This window comes from Somniosus microcephalus, chromosome 7, assembly GCF_052327205.1.
Source record: "Somniosus microcephalus isolate GS21.2 chromosome 7, FLI_Smic_1.0, whole genome shotgun sequence".
NCBI lineage: Eukaryota > Metazoa > Chordata > Chondrichthyes > Squaliformes > Somniosidae > Somniosus > Somniosus microcephalus.
The window spans coordinates 255,056,745-255,078,756 of NC_140993.1; the positions used below are offsets into that span (position 1 = coordinate 255,056,745).

General features: G+C 42.1%; 1 protein-coding gene across 2 annotated transcripts in view; it reads right to left on the bottom strand.

Annotated features, from left to right (window-relative positions):
* atp9b (ATPase phospholipid transporting 9B) overlaps positions 1-22,012 on the bottom strand; it is a 361,204-nt gene that overhangs the window by 29,568 nt on the left and 309,624 nt on the right. For both annotated transcript variants that reach the window (XM_085993631.1, XM_085993632.1), the window contains exons 18-23: positions 20,847-20,930; positions 11,025-11,195; positions 9,134-9,232; positions 6,652-6,741; positions 3,105-3,249; positions 1,809-1,873 (exon numbers count right to left, since the gene is read on the bottom strand). In XM_085993631.1, the coding sequence (XP_085849757.1) occupies positions 1,809-1,873; positions 3,105-3,249; positions 6,652-6,741; positions 9,134-9,232; positions 11,025-11,195; positions 20,847-20,930 (654 nt within the window). The remainder of the gene's footprint in view (positions 1-1,808; positions 1,874-3,104; positions 3,250-6,651; positions 6,742-9,133; positions 9,233-11,024; positions 11,196-20,846; positions 20,931-22,012) is intronic.

The window sequence follows — 22,012 nt, forward strand, 5'->3', positions numbered from 1 at the left end:
TCAGAAATCTCGGCAGTTCCATTTCCAATACAAAGTACGCCTGCACGATTCCCAAGCAAGCAAACGGAAACTTTAAAATCGCAACTGTTTTGAAGCTTGTTGTCCGAATGGCCTATGCCCCTGATGGAGCATTAAGAGCCATTGCCGAATTCCTGGACCTCTGCAGGGTGGAGGCCCGGGAATGCTGGAAATGGCACCAGAACCTGCCTCTTCCCGCTATGTGCCAGATCCTGCAGTCATTTGCACAGAGTCTAGGGCCAGGGCAGACTAGTGGGTGGAGAAGTGAGGCACCAGAAGTTTTGGGGCCTTTATGGGTAATGAAGGGCATCGACAACAGTCCCAAAACAGAATAAAAAAAAAAAAATTAACAGTAAGTAATTTTACAACAACAAACATCTCAGAGTAACTTGTAAGGTGCAAACATCCATTCCACTCTCCCAATACTCTTCTTTCCTCTGCTGTGGGTGCCAGTCCATGTTAGGTTGCAGTTACGTAGACAACATGGATGAAGATCTTCAGTGGCTCCACTGGGCGGAAGCTGCCCGAAGATCACGGGGAAAATTTCCCGCTCCCAATCCAGCCAGCACCGTCCTTAAAGGGGCCTACCACTGGGTGGCCACAGTGTCCGCCTGCTTCAGGCGATGGGCCCTTTTAAATACGCAAATTGCAGTCCGATGACATACATAAGACCCCGCTGCCCATTTGGGAGACAATTATAAAAAGGATACAGAGGCACAGGAGAAGGTGCAAAAAAGATTTACAAGCATGATACCAGAACTGAGAGGTTGAAACCATCAGGAAAGATTGAACAGGCTGGGACTCTATCAGATCACCCCTCAGCCTACTTTTTTCTAGAGGTCTTTATCGTTATGAAGCGGTTTGATAGGGTAGACGTAGAGAAGATGTTTCCAATTGTGGGGGAGACCAAAACTAGGGGCCATATAAGATAGTCACTAATAAATCCTATAAAGGAATTCAGAAGGAACTTCTTTACTCAGAGTGGTTCGAATGTGAAACTCGCTACCACAGGGAGTATTTGAGGCAAATAGCATAGATGCACTTAAGGGGAAGCAAAATAAACACGAGGGAGAAAGGAATAAAAGGATAGGGTGAGATGAAGTAAATAGAGAGGGAGGAGGCTCATGTGGAGCATAAACACCGGCACAGACCGGTTGAGTCGAATGGCCTGTTTCTGTGCTGTAAATTGTATGTAATTCTGTGTACAGGAAACTCTTTTTTATCCGGCACTGATGGGACCGGCGTGGTGCCGGTTGATCAAAAAGTCCGGATTACAGAGAGGTGTACTTACTAAGGTACGAGAGCCCCGTACACGGCCACAGATCCAGGCGTCCCTGTTGCATGGCAACAGGTACGGGAACCCCGGTTACACGGCCACTAATATGAAATAAAACTTACCTGAACCTGCTCCTGAATTTTGCCGGTTAAGAGAGATTTCCGGTTATTTAGGTGCCGGTAAAAAGAGAGTTTCCTGTAGTTATTCTCAGTAAAATTTACAGTGCAATAAGGTATCAAGATAGGCATCGGTGAAGATTGGGACTCGAACTTTCTGTGTGACATAGCCATGTTTATATCATTCCCATTCAAATTATATTCGCCACAATTCATTTAGTTCGGTGATAAATGGGATGCCTAATAGATGCTGGTTATGTATATTTTTAAAAATTCACTGCACTTTTGTTTTCAACTACGACCTATGATTTAATCAGCTCAGTTGTACGTGAAACATTGCGTGCTCAGTTGTACGTGAAACATTGCGTGCCACAAGTATAAACACAAGAGATCATTACTTTTCCTACAATTCCAATCCCACAGTCTGCTGCTTGGATCATGCTGACGTCATTACCTCCATCACCTGCAAAACAATTCATCAATAAAGTAAATCTTTCACTTAGCTGCTTAATAATAATAAAAAAAATAATTGAACAAACATCAAACTATCCTGAAGGAAAGAGTTAAACTGTTTCAAAAGTGAAACAAAAAATATTTAGTTCACATGTAGGCTTAATCTTGAATGATGAAGGTTTATTTATATATACCAAACCAGTATCTAAAAACAGAAACGGTCATGTTGCTGGCCAATCTAATTAATGGAAGGCGAGCACAGAACTGCTAGGTATCATTAATTGTTCTGACAAAAGGTTACCGACCTGACACATTAACTGTTTTCTCTCTCCACAGATGCTACCTGACCTGCTGAGTATTAACAGCATTTTCTGTTTTTATTTCAGATTTCCTGCTTAGCAGTATTTTGCTTTTGTATCATTAATTGTTGGCCAGTTTTCAAATTAAACAGATGACCATTTTTTTAAACTTCAAAATCTTATCAGCAACTCTACAAAACAAATTCCCAAGCACACTGTACAGCGCTCCTTGAATGGACAACGATTAAATTGCTGACATGCTCTCGATCACTTGCCCTGTACTACAGCATCATCGCCACCCAGTGGATTTATAAACACGTTACATCTGCACAAACAATAAAAGGGGGAAATAAAGCACAACTTTGGTGCACCAACAGAAATTCAAATATTATTTGAAAATACAGATAAACTCATGGATAAACCTTTAACTTGTTATTTCTCAACCCCATTACTGATGTAGTTGAATATTTTCTAGCAGAGATTGCTGATGGGTACACTATTGCCAAGTAATACAGACAATAAAGAACTGATTATATTGGTTTTAATTTTTTAAACTGATAAAAGGGAAGGATGATTCCTTTCTCTGATAAGTCTACCACGTTTGGGAAACAAATCTCCCACGTTCATGGTCCCAGTTCTCCAAAGGTTTGAATATAGAGTTTAATACTTTACCTGGCTGGATGGCACAAGATTGGTGCAGATTAACAGTACTGTAGCATTATTTTAAGAATATTCTTATTCATGGAGTAAGAATCAAATGGAAAAATATCACAATATCACACCAAAAAAAGTCATTCTTAACTGCAAAGTAGGCAAGCAAAGTTTTGACGAATGCATGGATTTTTTTTTCGTCTCTGGCTGCCGCACAAAGATATCAAGACATGAATTTGTATTTCTGCTTCACAGTTTAAAGGCAAAGAGTGAAGAATGATTGCTGCTTACCTATTGCACATGTGCGCTTGCCTGTATGCTGTTGCAACAACTTCACAATTTGAGCCTTTTGCGTGGGAGAACATCTGCAGCAGACAACAGCTGGGCACTGGCATGCAAGCTCCACAAATTCATGCTCATAATACTTCAGGCAAACCTAAGGAGGTATAAATGAAAGCAGCTCGAGAACAAGGTCAAATACATGTCAGCAACGTTCCCGACAACTTTATTAGAGACACTGGCCTAGTCTTCTAGCGCACATCAGAAAAATTGAAATTAAGCATCGTGAAGCACAGGCTTGGGTGTGGAATTTTCCAGTATGTGCTCTTGGTATGTACCATGAGTGCTGAAGCAGAAAATGTGGGTTGCTGATACTGAATTGTGCGCAAGGGAACACGAGAGAGGAAGAGAATGATTCCTGACAGACAAGCCTGTGAATGACCACATCATACTATTGGAGCTGATGCTTGCAGTGCTGAGAGCTGTTAACATTTCAATGCCTGTGGATTGGTTTGAGATTTCAAAAAGTACATACAAGTAATATAGATCGGTGCAAAATATACAAAGATTCATGCCTGCTCTATAATGACAACGCAGAAACCATTATTAGAACAAAGGAGCCCCTTTCTAGTTATTTTCATTGATGCATAGTTGCCCTCAAGTGCAAGCTTAAATCAGTTGTTTCATCAATAAAACAGTGTCACCCATTCAACCCTAGGTGGTGCATTTTCAACACATTGCAAGACCTTGGTCTTGCCACTTTCTATCTCTGTAACCTCCTCCAGCTCTACAACCCTCCTAGATCTCTGTGTTCCTCCAATTCTGGCCTCTTGCGCATCCCCAATTTCCTTGGCCCCTCCATTGGAGGCCATGCCTTCAGCTGCCTGGGCCCCAAGCTCTGGAATTCCCTCCCTAAACCTCTCCACCTCTCTCTCCTCCTTTAAGACGCTCCTTAAAATCTACCTCTTTGACCAAGCTTTTGGTCACCGGTCCCAATATCTCCTTACGTGGCTCGGTGTCAAATTTTGGCTGATAATGCTTTAGTGAAACACCTTGGGCCGCTCTACTATGTTAAAAGGTGCGATATAAATACAAGTTGTTGTTACCTTGCAGGATTCCTTTAGCGAATTCTAGAAAGTTAATGGGGAGGTAGTCATTTTGTTTGTGAGAAAGCTGCCTTTCTATCATGTGACAGATCTTAGTTTGTACAGAGAGTCAGGATCACAGGAGTTGACCCTTTCCAACTAAAGAATAATCTCAGAATTATACTTCAATTGGTCATACTCAAAGGCATCCAGGTCGGTTAATTCACTCAATTGTTTCAATGAATCTCAACCATCTCGTTTCATGTAACCCTGACATCACATTCAACCAAGTGTTCAGGGAATAGAGCAATTCATAGAATCTTACAGCACAGCCCATTCGGCCCATTGTACCTCTGCTGGCACTTTGAGAGCTATCCAATTAGTCCCACTCCCCCACCCTTTCCCCACAGCCCTGCAGTTTTTTTCCTTTTCAACTATCTATCCCAATTAGTTAATTTAGTTTTTCACAATTGTATTTATAGTACTTTATGAAAAAATACAAGAGAAACATTGATTCATTTTACAAGTTGGCTTGCCTAAAGTCAGCAATTTAACTCTCTTATTCTTAAGAATTCAACAAGTTTCATTGTGAACTGGTCTTCTGTTTTGCCCCGGTTAAGAGGGGGAAAAAGCTAAATAACACTTTACATAATGGTTTAAAATCAGCTGCTTGAAGTCAGACGTAAAGAATTGGACCGAGTATAACTCCCTCAGAACTAGTAGACCTGGAACACAAAACACTGAATATACAGTAACAGGATCAAGCAATGTAAATATCTAATGGAATGGTCTCAGGTGAATGTAAAAGTTATGACGACACTGAAGGCAATCCGATTATTCCAAATACTATGGGCAGGATTTTCATTGGGCCGTGGAGCCAGGATTGGAGGCGTGTGGGGGGTTAAAATCCCAAAATCAGGGGTCCCGACCCCATCCCGCCTCCATGCCAGTTTCAAAGGAGGCGGGTACCCGCCCCGCACTGGGACCCGCCTACCTGAGGCGGGAAGGGGATTAGTGCCAATTAACTGCCTGTTAACAGGTAGTTAACAGGCAGTTTTTAGCCTAATCCCTATTTTTAATGTTGAAGTGTGGGATTCCTGACGGCTCCAAACCACGCCAAGTTTGCGAGGCGGGCCGTCGGGTTGAAGGACTTGGAGGGGTCGAGATGTTGGTGTTCAGGTGAGTGATGGGTGCATGAGTGCAAAGGTAAGTGTGTCTAAAGTATTTAAAGAAGTTTAAATGACCTTTTCTTACCTTTTCAGCCTTCCTTCCTTTAGGTCTCGGGAGTCCCTCATCTCACCGGCACAGAAAGGCTGTGAACTGTCAAAAGTGACAGCCTTCAGCTTTCTGTGCAGGAGAGATTTCTAACTGAGTCTGTGGAGAAGGACTCAGGTTAGAAGTAAGACAGTCAGTGTTTGACAGCTTCAAACAGCTGTGAAACGCTGATATTTCATCTGTCAAAACCTCTTGACAGATGAAATTTCAGTCTGTGACGTCACCTGTTGCCGGGTGACCCTTAATTGGCCTGCTGAGCCCGAAAGTTGTAGTCCTGCCTCCTACCCGACTCCTGAATGAAAATCCAGCCCTTTAGGTCTTTGTTAGGAGAGCATTCTGTAAAAATTATTAAATATAAACTACAGTGAAGTTATGCAGTTATTATTCATGAGGAAGGATTAAAAAAAAAAGTGCTACTAACTCAAAAGTTCATTACTAGACTAATACACCAAGGTCTAGAAATTCACTATGGCCCCGCCAGCTGGCTAGTGCCCAGAAGTTAGCGCTGGGCGGGAAGCCTATAGCGATCGTCAGATATTCATTGTTAGCGCCCCAATTCGGAAGCGGGCGCTATACCAGGGTGTGCCCACCTCCGCTTGGGGCGCTGACACTGAATATCAGCGCTCTTGGCGCCGCTGCGGAGCGGCAGGCTGCGGTACTGCAGGCCTCCTCCTTCTCTTAAGGGGGAGGTGCCTGCAACAGCCGGAGCCCCGATCGCAAGTGCTGGCAAAAGAGCCCGGCACAACGGAGAAGTGCCGGGCTCCCGCAATCCATCCGGCAATGCCGCGGGGGGGGGTGGAGGAGGAGGAGGCCGGGGAAGGAGGTGCGGGCAGGCGGCCGCCGAAAAAGCGGCCGGCCGCACCTTCCCCTTTAAAGCGCCCCACTAAGGATTCAGCACGGCCCCGTTTTCTGGTCGCTGTTTGCGGCCGCTTCGGAGGAGGCGACCGCAACTAAATATGGGGATCGGGCCGGTACCGGGGCACTGCGCACACTGATGACGTCATCGGTGCCGGCGCAGCACTAACGGCTACCGCCGCCAATACCGCTGCGCTGAATATCTGCGCAAACTCATTTTTGGCGCAAAATCACTCTTTAGGCGTTAACTGGGCGCAAAGCTGGCAGCGCCTTAATGAATTTCTAGGTCCAAGGGTTCCATATAGTCTTTCTACAACATTCTTTGGGACGTGGTAAGCCCTTACCTCTAAAGAATCTCCTGATATAACCAGTGTACAGTCATGCTTCCTCCTGAAAGCATTCAGCTCCAAATGGGCTTCTCCGCGATTCATTACCTGCAAGGACAAACCTCGCATTGACACTCTCAGTTAAGATAATGTGCACATCGGCACAAAACAAAACAACAATGCGCATTGTATTCGGGGCAGACAGAGAAGCCAATCTAGTAATAAAGAATCAATTTAGATCAAATCATTGAGAAATATAACTACAGAAATTACATCACCACACATGTGCAGATCACCATCATTGAATGCGGCGAGTATTTCACAACCTAGAGTAAATGCTTCCGTTGATTCAATGAACTTTTATAACCAAACTCTGCTTAATTTTGTTCAAGCAGATAACGTTATTCCCTCAAATGAAATGTTATTTTCAGTTGTCACTCACATAAAATAAGCTTGTTGAGGGTATTAAATAAGCACTTGTGTCGTCAGGCTCAAACACCATCCATAGTTTTAGAAATAAACACAGAAAATGCTGGAGATACTCAGCAGGTCAGGCAGCATCTGTCTTTTTGTCTGTGTCTTTTTTTCTTCCCTCCCATGTGGCAGCTGTCTTTCCTTCTGCCAGTGCAATTCACACTCCATCTAGAGCCATCCTTTCTTTCTTAACCTGTCCCATTACCATCTCCTTCTGCCTTGAATCTCTCTTAATGTCTCTTAACCTCTCCTGCCTTCTATCCTATCACAGACCTTCCCTTTTGTTCTTTCATCCCCTCCCCCCTTTCCCAGCCCTTACACATGCTTAAAAATCTGTTCCATTTCCTGCTTTTTTCCAGTTCTGACGACAGGTCATCGACCTGAAACGTTAACACTGTTTCTCTCTTCACAGATGCTGCCTGACCTGCTGAGTTTCTCCAGCATTTTCTGTTTTTATTACAGATTTCCAGCATCTGCAGTATTTCCTTTCTCCATAGTTTTAGGTTTCCCCCCAGTTTTGCATGAGCTGACTCACTGCTACCCTCTAGTGGATGGAAAATGTCTCTCATTTTTATGCATGCATTGACTCCACCACGCACCCCCCCCCCACCGCCCACCTTCTCCTCCTCTTCCCTCCTGAAAGCTAAGACTTCTTGCTGGGGTGCGAGTCTTAATCTGTGTGGTTCAGCTTCTCTCTGGATAACATTACTCAGCCATTGCATGGCCTTTTTTCAATCAAATCAACACATTTTGACTGTCAGTTTTATCGCCCATATGACTTTTTCCACATTACCTCATATAGAAAACAATACTTAACAGTTACAAACAGCATATAAGCAATAATCTAGTATTTAAGCTTCTACCAGGAAATATGAGCCAATAAAAAAACCAAATTTACAGGACAAATGCACTGGGAATTGTGGAGATACCTTTTGTGTAACTAGACACGTTAGCTCACAAGAAGTATACACTTGTGGAAATCTCCTTTTAAAGTAACAGTCAAGATATCACAAAAAGTTAAACTAATTTGACCAGGTTTTCAAAAAAATTGCATCTGTAAAGATTCATTTTAGTGTTAAACAATTTCATTATTTTATACACTTGTGCCATTTTACTGTTTACAGGTTAATTGTCAGTAAAAGTTTACGCTAAATATTTGCCAATTTTGGAAATGTTGTAATTTAAAGAAAAATATGGAGATCAAGTTAGTAATGCTACTTGCAGACATAGGTTTGGTCATGGGTTTGTTGTAGGGCATTTTCTAATATTATTCAGATTTCCAGTCAATAGTTCAATGTGAATGAGCGTTAACTTCCAGTTTTCAATTTGCCTAATACTGAAAGGATCTCAGTGCGTGAAATCTTTCTACGGGTTACAATGTGATGGGATGTATATTGGCCAAACCAACAGTATCACATACACAAGTGACAAAGTGTGCTAGCTTGGTTCAGCCCGGCTGTGAGGCTGAAGACTGCTCCACTAGTTTGAGATGGCATGGGCAGCAAAAGAAATGGGAAGATCACAGCTGACAGATAAGATGTTTGAAATACAACACAATCCGTGCTTTCAAGGTGGGGCTTGATGGCTCCATTCAACTGCAGAAGGCAACAGGCCATCCAATTCATTTAAACAGGCGATCGAATTCACTTACACCTTCTGGAAAACACGGAGAGTTTAAGGACAAGATTTGTACAGAAATTTCATTCATTAAATGGGCTATTAGCTTATATGGTCTATTCACTTAAGTAGGTTTCACTGTATTAACTAAGAGATTAAGTATCTCTATCCAAGAAAATTCAGCCATTCTCTCATTTACAAAACCTTTTCCACTTTGCAATGTGCGCTACTAAAACAATTCCAATTGCACCCTTTTGAACCAAGTGTTTTGTCGCACTTTCTTGTACTTTAGGCCAGCTTGCAAAAGGTGTTTATTACTACACACGTGGAAGAATATATGTTTCTAAAACTTTAAAAAGCTTTCTCCCGAACATCTGAAAGACACTCAATTTGAGTCAGTTGTACTTACCGGCCGGAAGATATGTACATCCTGATTCCTGGACACCAGATGTGAGCTTTTTGCGATGCAAGTAGCCGTTTCCAGTTTATCACCCGTCAACATCCATATCTGGAAAAAAAAATTCCAAGCAAAACTCCCATTAAAATGCATGCGAGGTGATCACTATTGAAAAAAGATACGTGCTCTAATTGAGGGCCAAGAGACTGAATCAGACTCAAAGTGTGCGTATTCAATAGTACCATTTAAAAGTTGAATTGAAGTTGGATTCTGGGGAATTGCATGTTACATCTGTGGAAGGGGGGCTGGGGCGCGGCACGGCACAAAGTCAAACAGTCCAATGCTGACAAATTCAACTCCACTCCATATTTTACATTTTACTGCTGTTTCCAGTAAGTGATATAAAAATTCTGATTGAGTGGAGGTGGGGGGAAAGAAAGTTTTTAAAAAAGTGTTGGGAAATAGATCATTTGTTAACTCTTCCAGGTCATAACAAAGTTCTTGGAACATTGAAAAAGTTTGTAAGATGCAACTTGATTTGATGGACCGGTGGACACAAGATGGGCAGTTCTCTCAGCAAACTGTGCTTCACAGGTAGAGAGAGTATCCAAAGGCATTTCCACAGATGGTGCATTGGGAGTGCTATTCTGCATAAAGTCATAAATGCTGAATCCTCTCAAAACTATAGCGTCTCCTACCAGATAGTCCTGGGATCACTAATATTCAAATAAGGACACATCTCTACAGAAGAATTGCTCAAGCATAATATACCACAATTCATTTCAAAATGAACAGGGCAGAAATGATCACTGACGCACTTTGCAAATACCTTTCTAGTGATTAATACCACATTCAAAGTTATTTTTGTAAAAATATATATTATATATATATATAAAACAAAGCACTTATTTACTGTTTTGTCCACCCTATAAAGTAACAAATTAATCCTTGCTCAAATTAGACCTTCATTTCCCATACAGAAAACTACTACAGTCTATAAAGAGACGTGATTATGGCCTTAGCATGGATACAATTATGCATGCATTCTACTTCAATTTAACTTTGAATAGGTACTATTGAATACGCATCTTTCTCATTAAATGTGCTTCAGTCTTGGTCCTTCATCAATCAGAACACATGCAATGTTTTTCAATTATATGACTTCAATTAATTAACGTCTACCTTAATTTACATAATAAATGGTGAAAATCAGAGTACTTAATTGATCCCAATGAACGTTACTTATAATGCCTATAATGTTCCACAGTATACTTCACGGTTATGTTATACTACAGCTACAACACTTGCACTTATATACCCACCTTTAACATAGAGAGTCCCAAGCTCGTACACAACTGGAAATGGATGGGGGAAACGAGCAATGAAGGGATAGATTAGGAGGGGTGACCAAAAGATTATGTTCAAAAAGATGGATTTTGAGAAATCTTTTAAAGCAGGAGTGAGAAATTTGAAGAGTTAGTGGGGTTTAGGTAGGGAGGTCCAGAGAGTGGAGCCAAGATGGCTAAAAGTTCTGGGGCAAAGGCAGGAGGGATGCACAAAATGTCAGAGCACTAAAGTGTGTGCAGGCATATAAAGCTAGAGGAGATCACAGAGATAAGAGTGGAGCAAGGCCATGGAGGAATTTGAAGATGAATGAGGACAAGGTGTTTAAAAATGTAACATGTGGGGGAACAGAGCCAATGTGTGCCAGTGAGGAAGGGGGATGATAGACAATCAACATTTAGTGTAGGACAGGACATGGGTGGGCAATGTTGTGTGATGGAAAAATGTGATAAGCACCTTACCACTTTATTCATATCCTTTGATGTTTTTCAGTACAATACCCTTAAATTAGTAATAAATTATGACCTATGAAAATTGTACTAGAGACCTTAATTCTGACCTTTATTCCAGCATTTCTCAACATCTCTAGAGTTGGCCTCACATCTGCTTGTAGCTGATCCTCCACTCCAGTAAGACAGAGAAGTTCCATTTCTCGCTCAAGACTCTCCACAACAGCTGCCACCTTTAGTGAGCGATCGTGAACACTTAGCTTTGCTTGATTGTACCGGTTCTGTAAGAAGTACAAGGAAATATTTTTAAACTGACTGTACAGACAAAAGTTGCAGCGGAAAATATTGCTGAAGTTGGGCAGAGAAACTCTTAAGTGTGACACCAACGAACACCCACACAGTGCCTTGTACATATTTGATTAAGCATAACTTGCATACACAAGTTTATAATAGAAAAAGATGCTTCCTGATCAGTGTGTACACAACATAACTGTCTAATACTCAAATGGCAGCTAGCAGACATGACATAATCCCATCTTAATTCCACTCAACATTATTTGCTTGGCACGTTGGTTGGCTTGACTGCAGAAGAGGAATCCTCTGTCGATAAGGCTGTTAAAAAAATATACAGCATCCTTGGCTTTCTGAATAGAGGCACAGAGTACAAATGTAAGAAGTCACACAACACCAGGTTATAGTCCAACAGTTTTATTTGAAATCACAAGCTTTCGGAGCGCTGCTCCTTCGTCAGGTAAAGTGGAGAGATGCCTATAGACACAGCTTATATAGTCAGAGAATAATGCCAGATGATTACAGGTAATCTTTCTAACTGCCATTTATCACACCTCGGCAGAGAGATAATCACAGCAATCAAAGGTGCGAATGGTGTCCAAACAGATCAGTCAGGAAAACATTACATCAAAGAACAATGAGGTGGGGGTCACAAGGGGTAAAATGTTGCAGATGCTGGGGTCTGTATGAAAAACAAAAAAGACAAAAAACATTTTCTTTGCTGCAAATCACAGCAGGTCCGGCCGCATCTGTGTAGAGAGAACAAGCCAACGACGACTCGAGTCTGGATGACCCTACGTCAGGTGAGGTTACATGTAGCGTGACATGAACCCAAGATCCCGGTTGAGGCCGTCCTCATGAGTGCGGAACTTGGCTTATCAGTTTCTGCTCTACGATTTTGCGTTGTCGTGTGTCTCGAAGGCCGCCTTGGAGAATGCTTACCTGAAGATCGGAGGCTGAATGTCCTTGACTGCTGAAGTGTTCCCCGACTGGGAAGGAACACTCCTGCCTGGCGATTGTTGCGCGGTGTCCGTTCATCCGTTGTCGCAGTGTCTGCATGGTTTCGCCGATGTACCATGCTCCGGGGCATCCTTTCCTGCAACGTATGAGGTAGACAACGTTGGACGAGTCACATGAGTATATACCATGTACCTGGTGGGTGGTGTCTTCACGTGTGATGATGGTATCTGTGTTGATGATCTGGCATGTCTTGCAGAGGTTGCCGTGGCAGAGTTGTGTGGTGTCGTGGTCGCTGTTCTCCTGAAAGCTGGGTAATTTGCTGCGAACGATGGTCTGTTTGAGGGCGAGTAGTGGAGGCGTGGGGATGACCTTAGCGAGGTGTTCGCCGTCATCGATGACATGTTGAAGGCTGCGAAGAATATGGCGTAGTTTCTCTGCTCCGGGGAAGTACTGGACGACGAAGGGTACTCTGTTGGTTGTGTCCCGTGTTTGTCTTCTGAGGAGGTCTATGCGATTTTTCGCTGTGGCCCGTCGGAACTGTCGAGCGTCATATCCCGTTCTTACGAGGGCGTCTTTCAGCGTCTGTAGGTGTCGATCACGTTCCTCCTCGTCTGAGCAGATCCTGTGTATTCGCAGGGCTTGTCCATAGGGGATGGCTTCTTTAACGTGGTTAGGGTGGAAGCTGGAGAAGTGGAGCATCCTGAGGTTGTCCGTGGGCTTGCGGTAGAGTGAAGTGCTGAGGTGTCCGTCTTTGATGGAGATTCATGTGTCCAAGAATGAAACCGATTCGGAGGAGTAGTCCATGGTGAGTTTGATGGTGGGATGGAACTTGTTGATGTTATCGTGTAGTCTTTTCAGTGATTCTTCGCCGTGGGTCCATAGGAAGAAAATGTCGTCGATGTATCTGGTGTATAGCGTTGGTTGGAGGTCCTGTGCAGCGAAGAAGTCTTGCTCGAACTTGTGCATGAAGATGTTGGCGTATTGGGGTGTGAATTTGGTCCCCATGGCTGTTCCAACACCGGCATCTCCACACCACAGAGTACAAAAGCAAGGAAGTTCTGCTAAACCTCTATAAATCACTGCATAGGCATCAGCTGGAGTAGTGGGTCCAATTCTAGGTACCACACTTTAGGAAGGGTGTCAAGTCCTTGGAGAGGGTGCATAGTATATTTACTGGAATGGTACCAGGGATGAGGGACTTCAGTTACATGGAGAGACTAGGGAAGCTGGGATTGTTCTCCTTAAAGCAGAGAAGGTTAAGGGGAGATTTAATACAGGGATTCAAAAATCATGAAGGGTTTTGATACAGTAAATAAGGAGAAACTGCTTCCACTGGTTGAAGGGTTGGTAACCAGAGGACACAGATTTAAGGTAATTGGCAAAAGAGCCAGAGGTGAAATGAGGAGAAGTGGCACTTTCATCAGTTACAGATCAGGCTGCTAGAATCCTAGTTTGTTTATAGGAAGGTCAATTAAGAAACTGCAGATGGGGGAACTGCGTGGCACAGTGGGCCTTTCACCTCTGAACCCTGGATCAAATCCACCCCAGACTGTATGGCACTATGCAAAATCAGTTCCTAGTGAGCATGTGCTTACGGAACAAAACTGCCTGTAATTTCGCACTAATGGACAAAGTCATTCAGTTTGGATTGAGAACGATTGATAAGAACAATTGTAAAAATTGCCATACTGATTAAGTAGGTTAGGACTGAGGAACATTCTTGGGGCAGAGTAGAGGAAGCTTTACTCTGCACCTAGTTGTGCTATACCGGACCTGGGAATGCTTCTGTGCCAGGAATGGAAAGTTTTCATTCCCCAACACCAACATCCCGCACCTTGAAGAAAAAAAAATTCTACCTCTTTAATTAAATGTGTCAGAACTTTGAATTAGACATCTGTCGTACTGGTGTACCATTTTCAATAAATTGTAGATAAATTTCATTCTTCATAATCACAAATAGATAGAACAGGAATCTTGCTTATAAACGCTAATTTTTTCACTTCAGATATTGTACAATAAAATGCATAAGCCACTTATTTTTAAGCATACCATATAAATGATGTTATTCTAAACTTAGTGGTCTACAAGATGATCCTCTATTTACAGGGTTTAAATAATTAACAAAGATTTAAATGGATTTAGTTTTGATCAAAAGCAGAAAACTCTGGGAAATTCCTCATAGCTTTTCTGGTGCTCAGTACCCAAAACATGCTGTGTCTTGCTCTGTCCTCGCTGTGATGTGGTCCTCGCTGTGATGTGAACATGTCCAATATTTGAGTACACTAAATGGGTCAAAGTTAATAACCCATGACTAATACCCTGTTTTAATGGCCAATTCAGATTCCATTAAAAGTCTACTGATGTGATCTGAATCAGTGTTGTGAATACAACAGACTTCTACATAGAAAAGCTAAGATCTAATTTGTGGCAGAAAATATTACTGGGAAAATGTGCTGCAGTGGGAAGACAGAGTAACAACCACCAACTGCCAGAGTAACTGCCAACAGTCCCAGCACTTTATAAGTGATTCAGACTTGAGCCTGTGTTTGGTGTTTAGAGAGATCAAGTGAAATCTGACCTTATGGTGGTCATTCTAGACAAGTTGCAATAGGCAGACTTTGTCCATGCTTCTAAGGACCATCATATGATAGCAAACCTCATTGAACAAGACGTGAGGGTTGTCAGTTCCCAGCAGTGACATATTCAGCATGATGAACAGTTCAGTTTTTTCTAACGTTGCTACACATCTAATTCTTATAAATTTGAGACACTAAAATTTGATTTCAGACAAATTTTTAAAAAACGTGCATCCTTTTGCATTAAACATCTTAGCCTGCTGCAACACATTACAGGTCAGTAATTCATGGTTAATTACATGGCAATAAATCATTTTATTTTGCTGTAGAGCAGAATTAAATCTGCACCCTGGAGGTGGGAGATTTGTAGATACAAAATGATTGCAGGCAAATTCACTATGCTTACATCGATGCATCCAATTCAGAACAGCTGCTAATTTCCTACGCAAGTAAAAGATAGATCGTCTTCATTCTTTGATGGATATCCTTCATGCATCACAGGATTAGTTCATTAATCTTTAAGTCTTTGAAGTCAAACGTCACTTGGCTCATCCTTCCCAAGCAGCACACAAGTTCACTTCGGGTTACTCCAGAGTTCTTGGAGACATGGTCAGTAGCTGGGAATACTTGAAGTAATTTGAGAGAGAACCTGGAAAGACTGTACATATTTTCCACATGGAAATCTGCTAAACTGAAACTTGTCTTAAGACACCATCCCTGTAAGGGAATGGTAGCCTTGCAGTTAATGCTCTAAACTAGCAACCCAGAGGTTATCAATTCACATCACACCATGGAACATTGTGAAACAGAATTCAACAAATATGGTAATTCGTGGAATGGTACCAGACAAAAATGGCCATGAATGCTGCCGAATGATTTAAAAAACTCAGCTAGTTCACTAATTGAAGGGACCTGCCGCCCCACCTGGTTTGGCCTACATTACCCCATGAGCCACACTACATTAAATTACATGGTTGATGCCTTCATAGCCAACAAGAACAACTTGCACTTATCTAGTGCCTTTAACGTAGTGAAGTGCCTTGGGAAGTTTTACAAGAGCTTTATTAAACAAAATTTGACACAGAGCTACAGAAGGAGACATTGGCCCGAATTTGCGGTTGTAATGATAACAAAACCGTCTGCGCTCGCCGTCATTACTGTGTAGAACTGACAGCAACTTCTGGATTCGGTACATCCGCAGTTAAACTTGGCAATCCGGAAGTTACTGTCAGTAATGCCCTGCTCCTCCACAGGTGTGCTGTTGCAGACTTCACAGATGCAATCAACATAGAATTCGTGATTTGATGTGAACTTCAACTTTTTACATGCTATTCTCGCTGCAAAAACCATCAAAAATGTTAATATGATAGCAAAATACTGCGGATGCTGGAAAAACTCAGCAACATCCGCGGAGAGAGAAACAGTCAACGTTTTGGGTCGAAACCCTTCTACAGAACTGAGAAAAAAAGGCAGGAAGTGAAAAGATTAAAAGGCAGTTTGGGGGCTGGGAAATGGGGGAGGGGATGAAAGAGGAGACATTAAGAGATATTCAAGGTGAGACGAGATAGTAATAGGACGAGGAACAGCACCTCATCTTCCGATTAGGCACTTTACAGCCTTCTGGACTCAATATCGAGTTCAACAATTTCAGATCATAACCTATTATATTTTTTATCCACACGTTTGGTTTGTGCCTTTTCCTTTTTTCTCTCCCCCACATGGCAGTTGTCTTTCACTCTGCCAGCGCATTTCACACTTCATCTAGAGCCATTGTCTGTTTCTTTACCTGTCCTATTATTATCTCGTCTCACCTTGAATATCTCTTAATGTCTCTTCTTTCATCCCCTCCCCCATTTCCCAGCCCCCAAACTGCCTTTTAATCTTTTCATTTCCTGCCTTTTTTTTCCTCAGTTCTGTAGAAGGGTTTCGATCTGAAACGTTGACTCTGTTTCTCTCTCCACGGATGTTGCCTGGCCTGCTGAGTTTTTCCAGCGTTTTCTGTTGTTATTAAAAATGTTAAGCCTTGTTGAATGAGGTGTAACTGAGTTTAATGGCGTACGAAGTCATAATTACTACTAAACAACTGGCCCTGAAAAACTAATTTTACAAATGTGGAGTGTCATTCCCTCACAATAACATTTAAAAATGTTATGATTTTTAAAATAATAAAAAAATATTTTTATTTTGTTTTAAAGTTTGATATTTCAGTTTCTACCTTAATCCCATGTGTATGCTCCAATCTTTATTTCGCTTTCTGCAAAATGATTAAAAAGTGAGTTATAATCCGTGCTTTTTACTTCCTGGTTTGTGTCTGTGAGAATTCTTCATTCCTGATCAACCTGCTTGATGACTTCACTGTTGCTGGACACCACAGATTCCCTATAGGTGGTGCCAGATTCAAAGTCAGGGGAAATTGATGCTCTAGAGCCTGCTAAATCTTTGTGACCAGCTTTTTGAGGTCAGTGGTGAGCGCCATACCCTTCGTTGCTGACCGCAAAATCTAGGCCAATGGCCCAGATTTTCCGGTCAAAGTAACGGTGAGGCTAATAGCGCTCGCTGTTATTTATGCGTACATGATACGCAGTTCAACTCAAATATCCAAAAGTTGCTCTCCAAGCTGTGCCGCTCCGTTAGCTTCGCAAAAATGGCACCTCGCTGACTGGTGCACCATTAAAATGTATTGAATGGCATGAAGTTGCTGGATTTGCATAGTAGATACAAACTAAGCTCACCACAGAAAGTTAAGTCTTGTCATTTCAAGCTTACATGCCCTTTTGATTACATTTTGTACATGGAAGTGTTATTTTTAGGCAGTCAGTGGCTGAGGAACATAAGAACATAAGAAACAAGAGCAGGCCATCCAGCCCCTCGAGTCTGCTCCACCATTCAATAAGATCATGGCTGATCTTCTACCTCAACTCCACTTTCCTGCACTATCCCCATCCCCCTTGATTCCCTTAATATCCAAAAATCTATCTACTCAACGACCGAGCTTCCACAGCCCTCTGGGGTAAAAAATTCCAAAGATTCACCACCCTCTGAGTGAAGAAATTTCTCATCTCAGTTGTAAATGGCCAACCCCTTATTCTGAGTCTGTGACCCCTGATTCTAGACTCCATAGCCGGGGCAACCATCTCCTTGCATCTAGCCTGTCAAAATTTTGTATGTTTCAATGAAATCACCTCTCATTCTTCTAAACTCGAGAGTATAGGCCTAGTCTACTCAATCTCTCCTCATAGGACAATTCCCCCATCCCAGGAATCAGTCTGGTAAACCTTCGTTGCACTCCCTCTATGATAAGTATATCCTGCCTTAGGTAAGGAGACCAAAACTGCACACAATACTCCAGGTGTGGTCTCACCAGGGCCCAGAGCTGCTCCAAGAAATCAGAATACATTTTTTGACAATATGAGGAGTTCAATTTTATGATAGTTGCTGGTTCTAGCTTTGAAAAGAAATGCAAATGGTTTAACTGATTAGTTTTGAGAGAGATGCTGGTTCCTGATTGGCAGTGGCAGCTTTTCCCACCTGTCCTGTGGCAATGCAATATTTGAGAAAAATCAGCATAAAAGTGTTTATTTAAGCCAATCATTGATCTTTGATAGATGACTTGTGATGCTATGGGTGTGGCATGCTGGTGTGAAGTATGCATTTAATTTGTGATTAATTTACACGAGTAAGACTTGTGTCTCCTGCAAGAGATATAACTAAGCTGATTACTACCCATTCATGATATAATTCTTGGGAAAGGTAAGAAACAATTGTTTTACAGATTACCCAGTTTGCATCATTTCATTTTCAAAGTTTGACTTGGTTTTCAATTTCATACAATATGCTTAGTTATCGGAATTCCAAGTGTTGGTTCATTAATGTTTTAAAATTTATATAATGATTTTCTGCACAGCAGTAATTTAATGGATTATTCATACATAATTTATTCAGACCAAGAACATACTCTTCATCTCACTATGAAGCAGAAGTACGCATGAAATTTCACACCTGACTGCAACAGTACAAAAGGGTGCAAAAGATGAACTAGTCAGACTCCTAATTAACACATTGGATATGAACATACAACCACCAGTAGCTTAGTCAGATGGCCATTTGTCTTTGCACTGAAGTAGTTGTATTTTGATTCGGTCTTTAGCCAAACTCCTGTGTCTCCGAAGCAGCTGGTACAGGACCAGCTGTAAGAAGTGGAAATGCATGAAGATGCTAGAGGCACGTGAGGGCCAAGGTTGGCCTGAGAACATATAACAATTTCCTCTAACCTAGCAAGTTTTGTTTTTAAAGGAAATTAATAGTTGCCTACATTGACAAGTGTCTTCATTCTCTCCACATGAAAATACAGCGCTCTGTTATGCATTCATTAAGTGATACTTCTTTTTAAATGAGACATTGCAGGTAACTTCAATGTTTTTTTGAGAAAAGTGAAACTCAGTATTAGACAGGAAGAATAGAGCTTGAATACTGTCTTATGCACGTTGAACAAGGTGGGTATACCAACAGCTCCTACAGTTTGCTAACCTTCCGTGCCAAGATGGGAATCATATAAGGTAACTACCTTAAGAGAAACTAGTTTACCCGAGTCCACAGGTTCAAAGGTCTGATAGTAGCTTGATCAGAAACAAATTCAACTCCCATGCAGGGACAAGTTGTGAAAGATTGTATTTTCATAATTTTGAGACAATTACAGTATTAGCCAATAGGTAGAAATGACAGCAAGCTCATAATCCCAGGTCCAGCAGTATCTGGATTAAGATCAACAGTACATTACATCCAAAGGATTGAAGTGGCTGGTGGGACGTCAGCAGACAAATTGCTTCCATTTAGTAGCCAAACACGAGATCTTCCTGGAAGCTGGTAATTCATCACAACTGCCACAGGGAATTTTAGTCTTTTCGAGAATCATGTCTTTAGTCAAAAGTTCTGGGGCCACTGTGCCAATATTGTACCATTCATCTAAATCAGAAAGTCCTACTGATTGGACAATACTAATGGTCCAGATGGTCCAATAATCTATCCTTCCTAGGTCATCAGGTCACAAAAACGATCATTGTGTTCTCCACTCGAAGCTTGTGGATGATCCACACTGGGTGTTTGACAAACTGTCTAATGCTACTGCTCTGTTACACAGGAACCTCAAAAAGAATTTCAGTAGCTTTCTGTTCTGGGTCATGGGCTTGTTTTTTCTTCCGATAGCCCTGCTTGTCCAAGACAGGATGAGGGTTCATTCTTACAGTAGGACATAGCTCCTGCTGAGGGTCTGCACTGCTTCGTTCCGTGAGCCTGTCTGATGCTGGACAGGTGGAATTTGCACAGCCCCAATGCAATATCCATGGAACATCAGTAAGAGCTTTGAAATGGACTCCGCCTGTTGCTTTATCCATGTGGCCATTATTTAGGTTTGAGGCTAGAGAGGGTGTGTCAGCTAGCTATTTGATCATCACTACAACCTGGGGCATTACTAGACCATAAAGACCAGGAAGATCTATGGTTTTAACCCATGTCTGTTTTCAGTTAGCTGATCCAGGGCTGCAGCAGAAGTGCTACAATTGGTCTCAGCATCCCAGGGCTATGAAGGAGAAAGAAAATGCAGGCTTCCCACTCCTGCTTGTTATCCACTGACCTTTTGCAGCAAAGTACGTGGAGGTGGATAGCAGGGTGAAGGTAGAATCAGGCTAACCTGTGGTGCACATCTTGTCAAATAACCTGCTGACACTTGCACATGAAGGATGGCCACTAGGGTGAGCTACTGGAGAGTTTCCAAGACATTAAACTGTAACCCTGCATGAATCAGTGTCTTCTGGGAGAGAGCGGGGGGGGGGGGGGGGGGGGGGGGAGGGAACAACAAAAATATTGAAAATAGATTTTTTTAAATGTAATAATTTAAATATACGGTAGCATTAAAAGTTTGAAGGAAAAAATACACGTAGGCAAGACATTAGGCTGATAATGTGGAGGAAAAAAATTCTGCTTTAAGTACAACTCATTTTTAAAAGAAAATCTCCTCTGTGTGAGTGGAACTTCAGAGGTTATTTTATTTCACGTGTCTGATGAGCAAGATCTATTTGAAAATGTTTGCTGCAGCAATGAATATTATACCTCAAAATCCTGGTACTGTTCTTCTGTTAGGGATTTTTTGGCCACAACAAGTGTCCGTAGTCCTTCTCTAGCCATGTTCCCACACTGTGAAGGTAATGATAAAGAGAGTTGTTTAATCATAAATACTGTAGATTTTTCCAGGGCCTCTTGAGGTGTCGAACATCTATAGGAGTTGCATAAATACCTATCTTTGTTCAAAGAACAGTCAGTATATATATAATTATATATGTATTTTTTTTAATGGATCTCTACAGCATGCCACTGACTGAAACAAACTGTGACAGCACCTGTAGACTGAAGAGTATTTTCAATAGCAAACTATTTTGAGTATATGCGCTGTGATTGCCCTATTGAGCCATAATAATGCAAATTGTTCATGGTCTGTGCAAGAATCAATCTTGACAGTCTGAGTATATTTTTTTAATTCTGTGCTCTCTTATAAACATGTTTCTTCTAAGTTATGAAACCAAGCAAAGGAATCAATGGCCATAAATTTGAGACATCGCGCCCATTTTTCAGGCCCTACACAGACGCCTAAGCCTCCAATATGGTGATCAGGAAGCGCGCATTCATTATGCGCCGGAAGTGCGCCACCCAATCATATTAGTATAGGCAAAATAGGTGTTCAGGGCCCATGCCTTGAAACAGGAATATGCAAATAAAAGGACTGTATGCCTGTTTGAGGATCCTGTGCAAAACAGGGTTATCCTGAACAGCGCCGGCTCCGGGCTGACTGTTCAGGAAAATCAGGTTTACTTGCGGCCTAACAAGGGACCGCTATATAGAGTCACAGAAGGAGGCCATTTGGCCCATCGAGTCTGTACCGGAACTGCAACCAAAAAGGTAAGTTTGTAAATAAAATACAGGACTGCTCCTCCCAAATCCACATTAAAACCGCAGGCCGCTGCCGGACACCAGTCAACCTCACCATCCGATCACCCCCTTCCTGATCACTCCCCCTTTCTCGGTCACCCCCTTCCTGATCACTCTCCCTTCCCCAGTCAACCTACCACCACCCCCTCTTTAACGACCTACCTGAGGGATGCTGCTGGTGACAGTGGCCCGCAATTCAAAGCCTCTTCGCTGGCTAGCTGCCTGAAGATACTTAGAAGGTGTCCACAGCTCACCGGTCTCATTTAAAATGAGCCCGAGGCCCAAAATTGGGT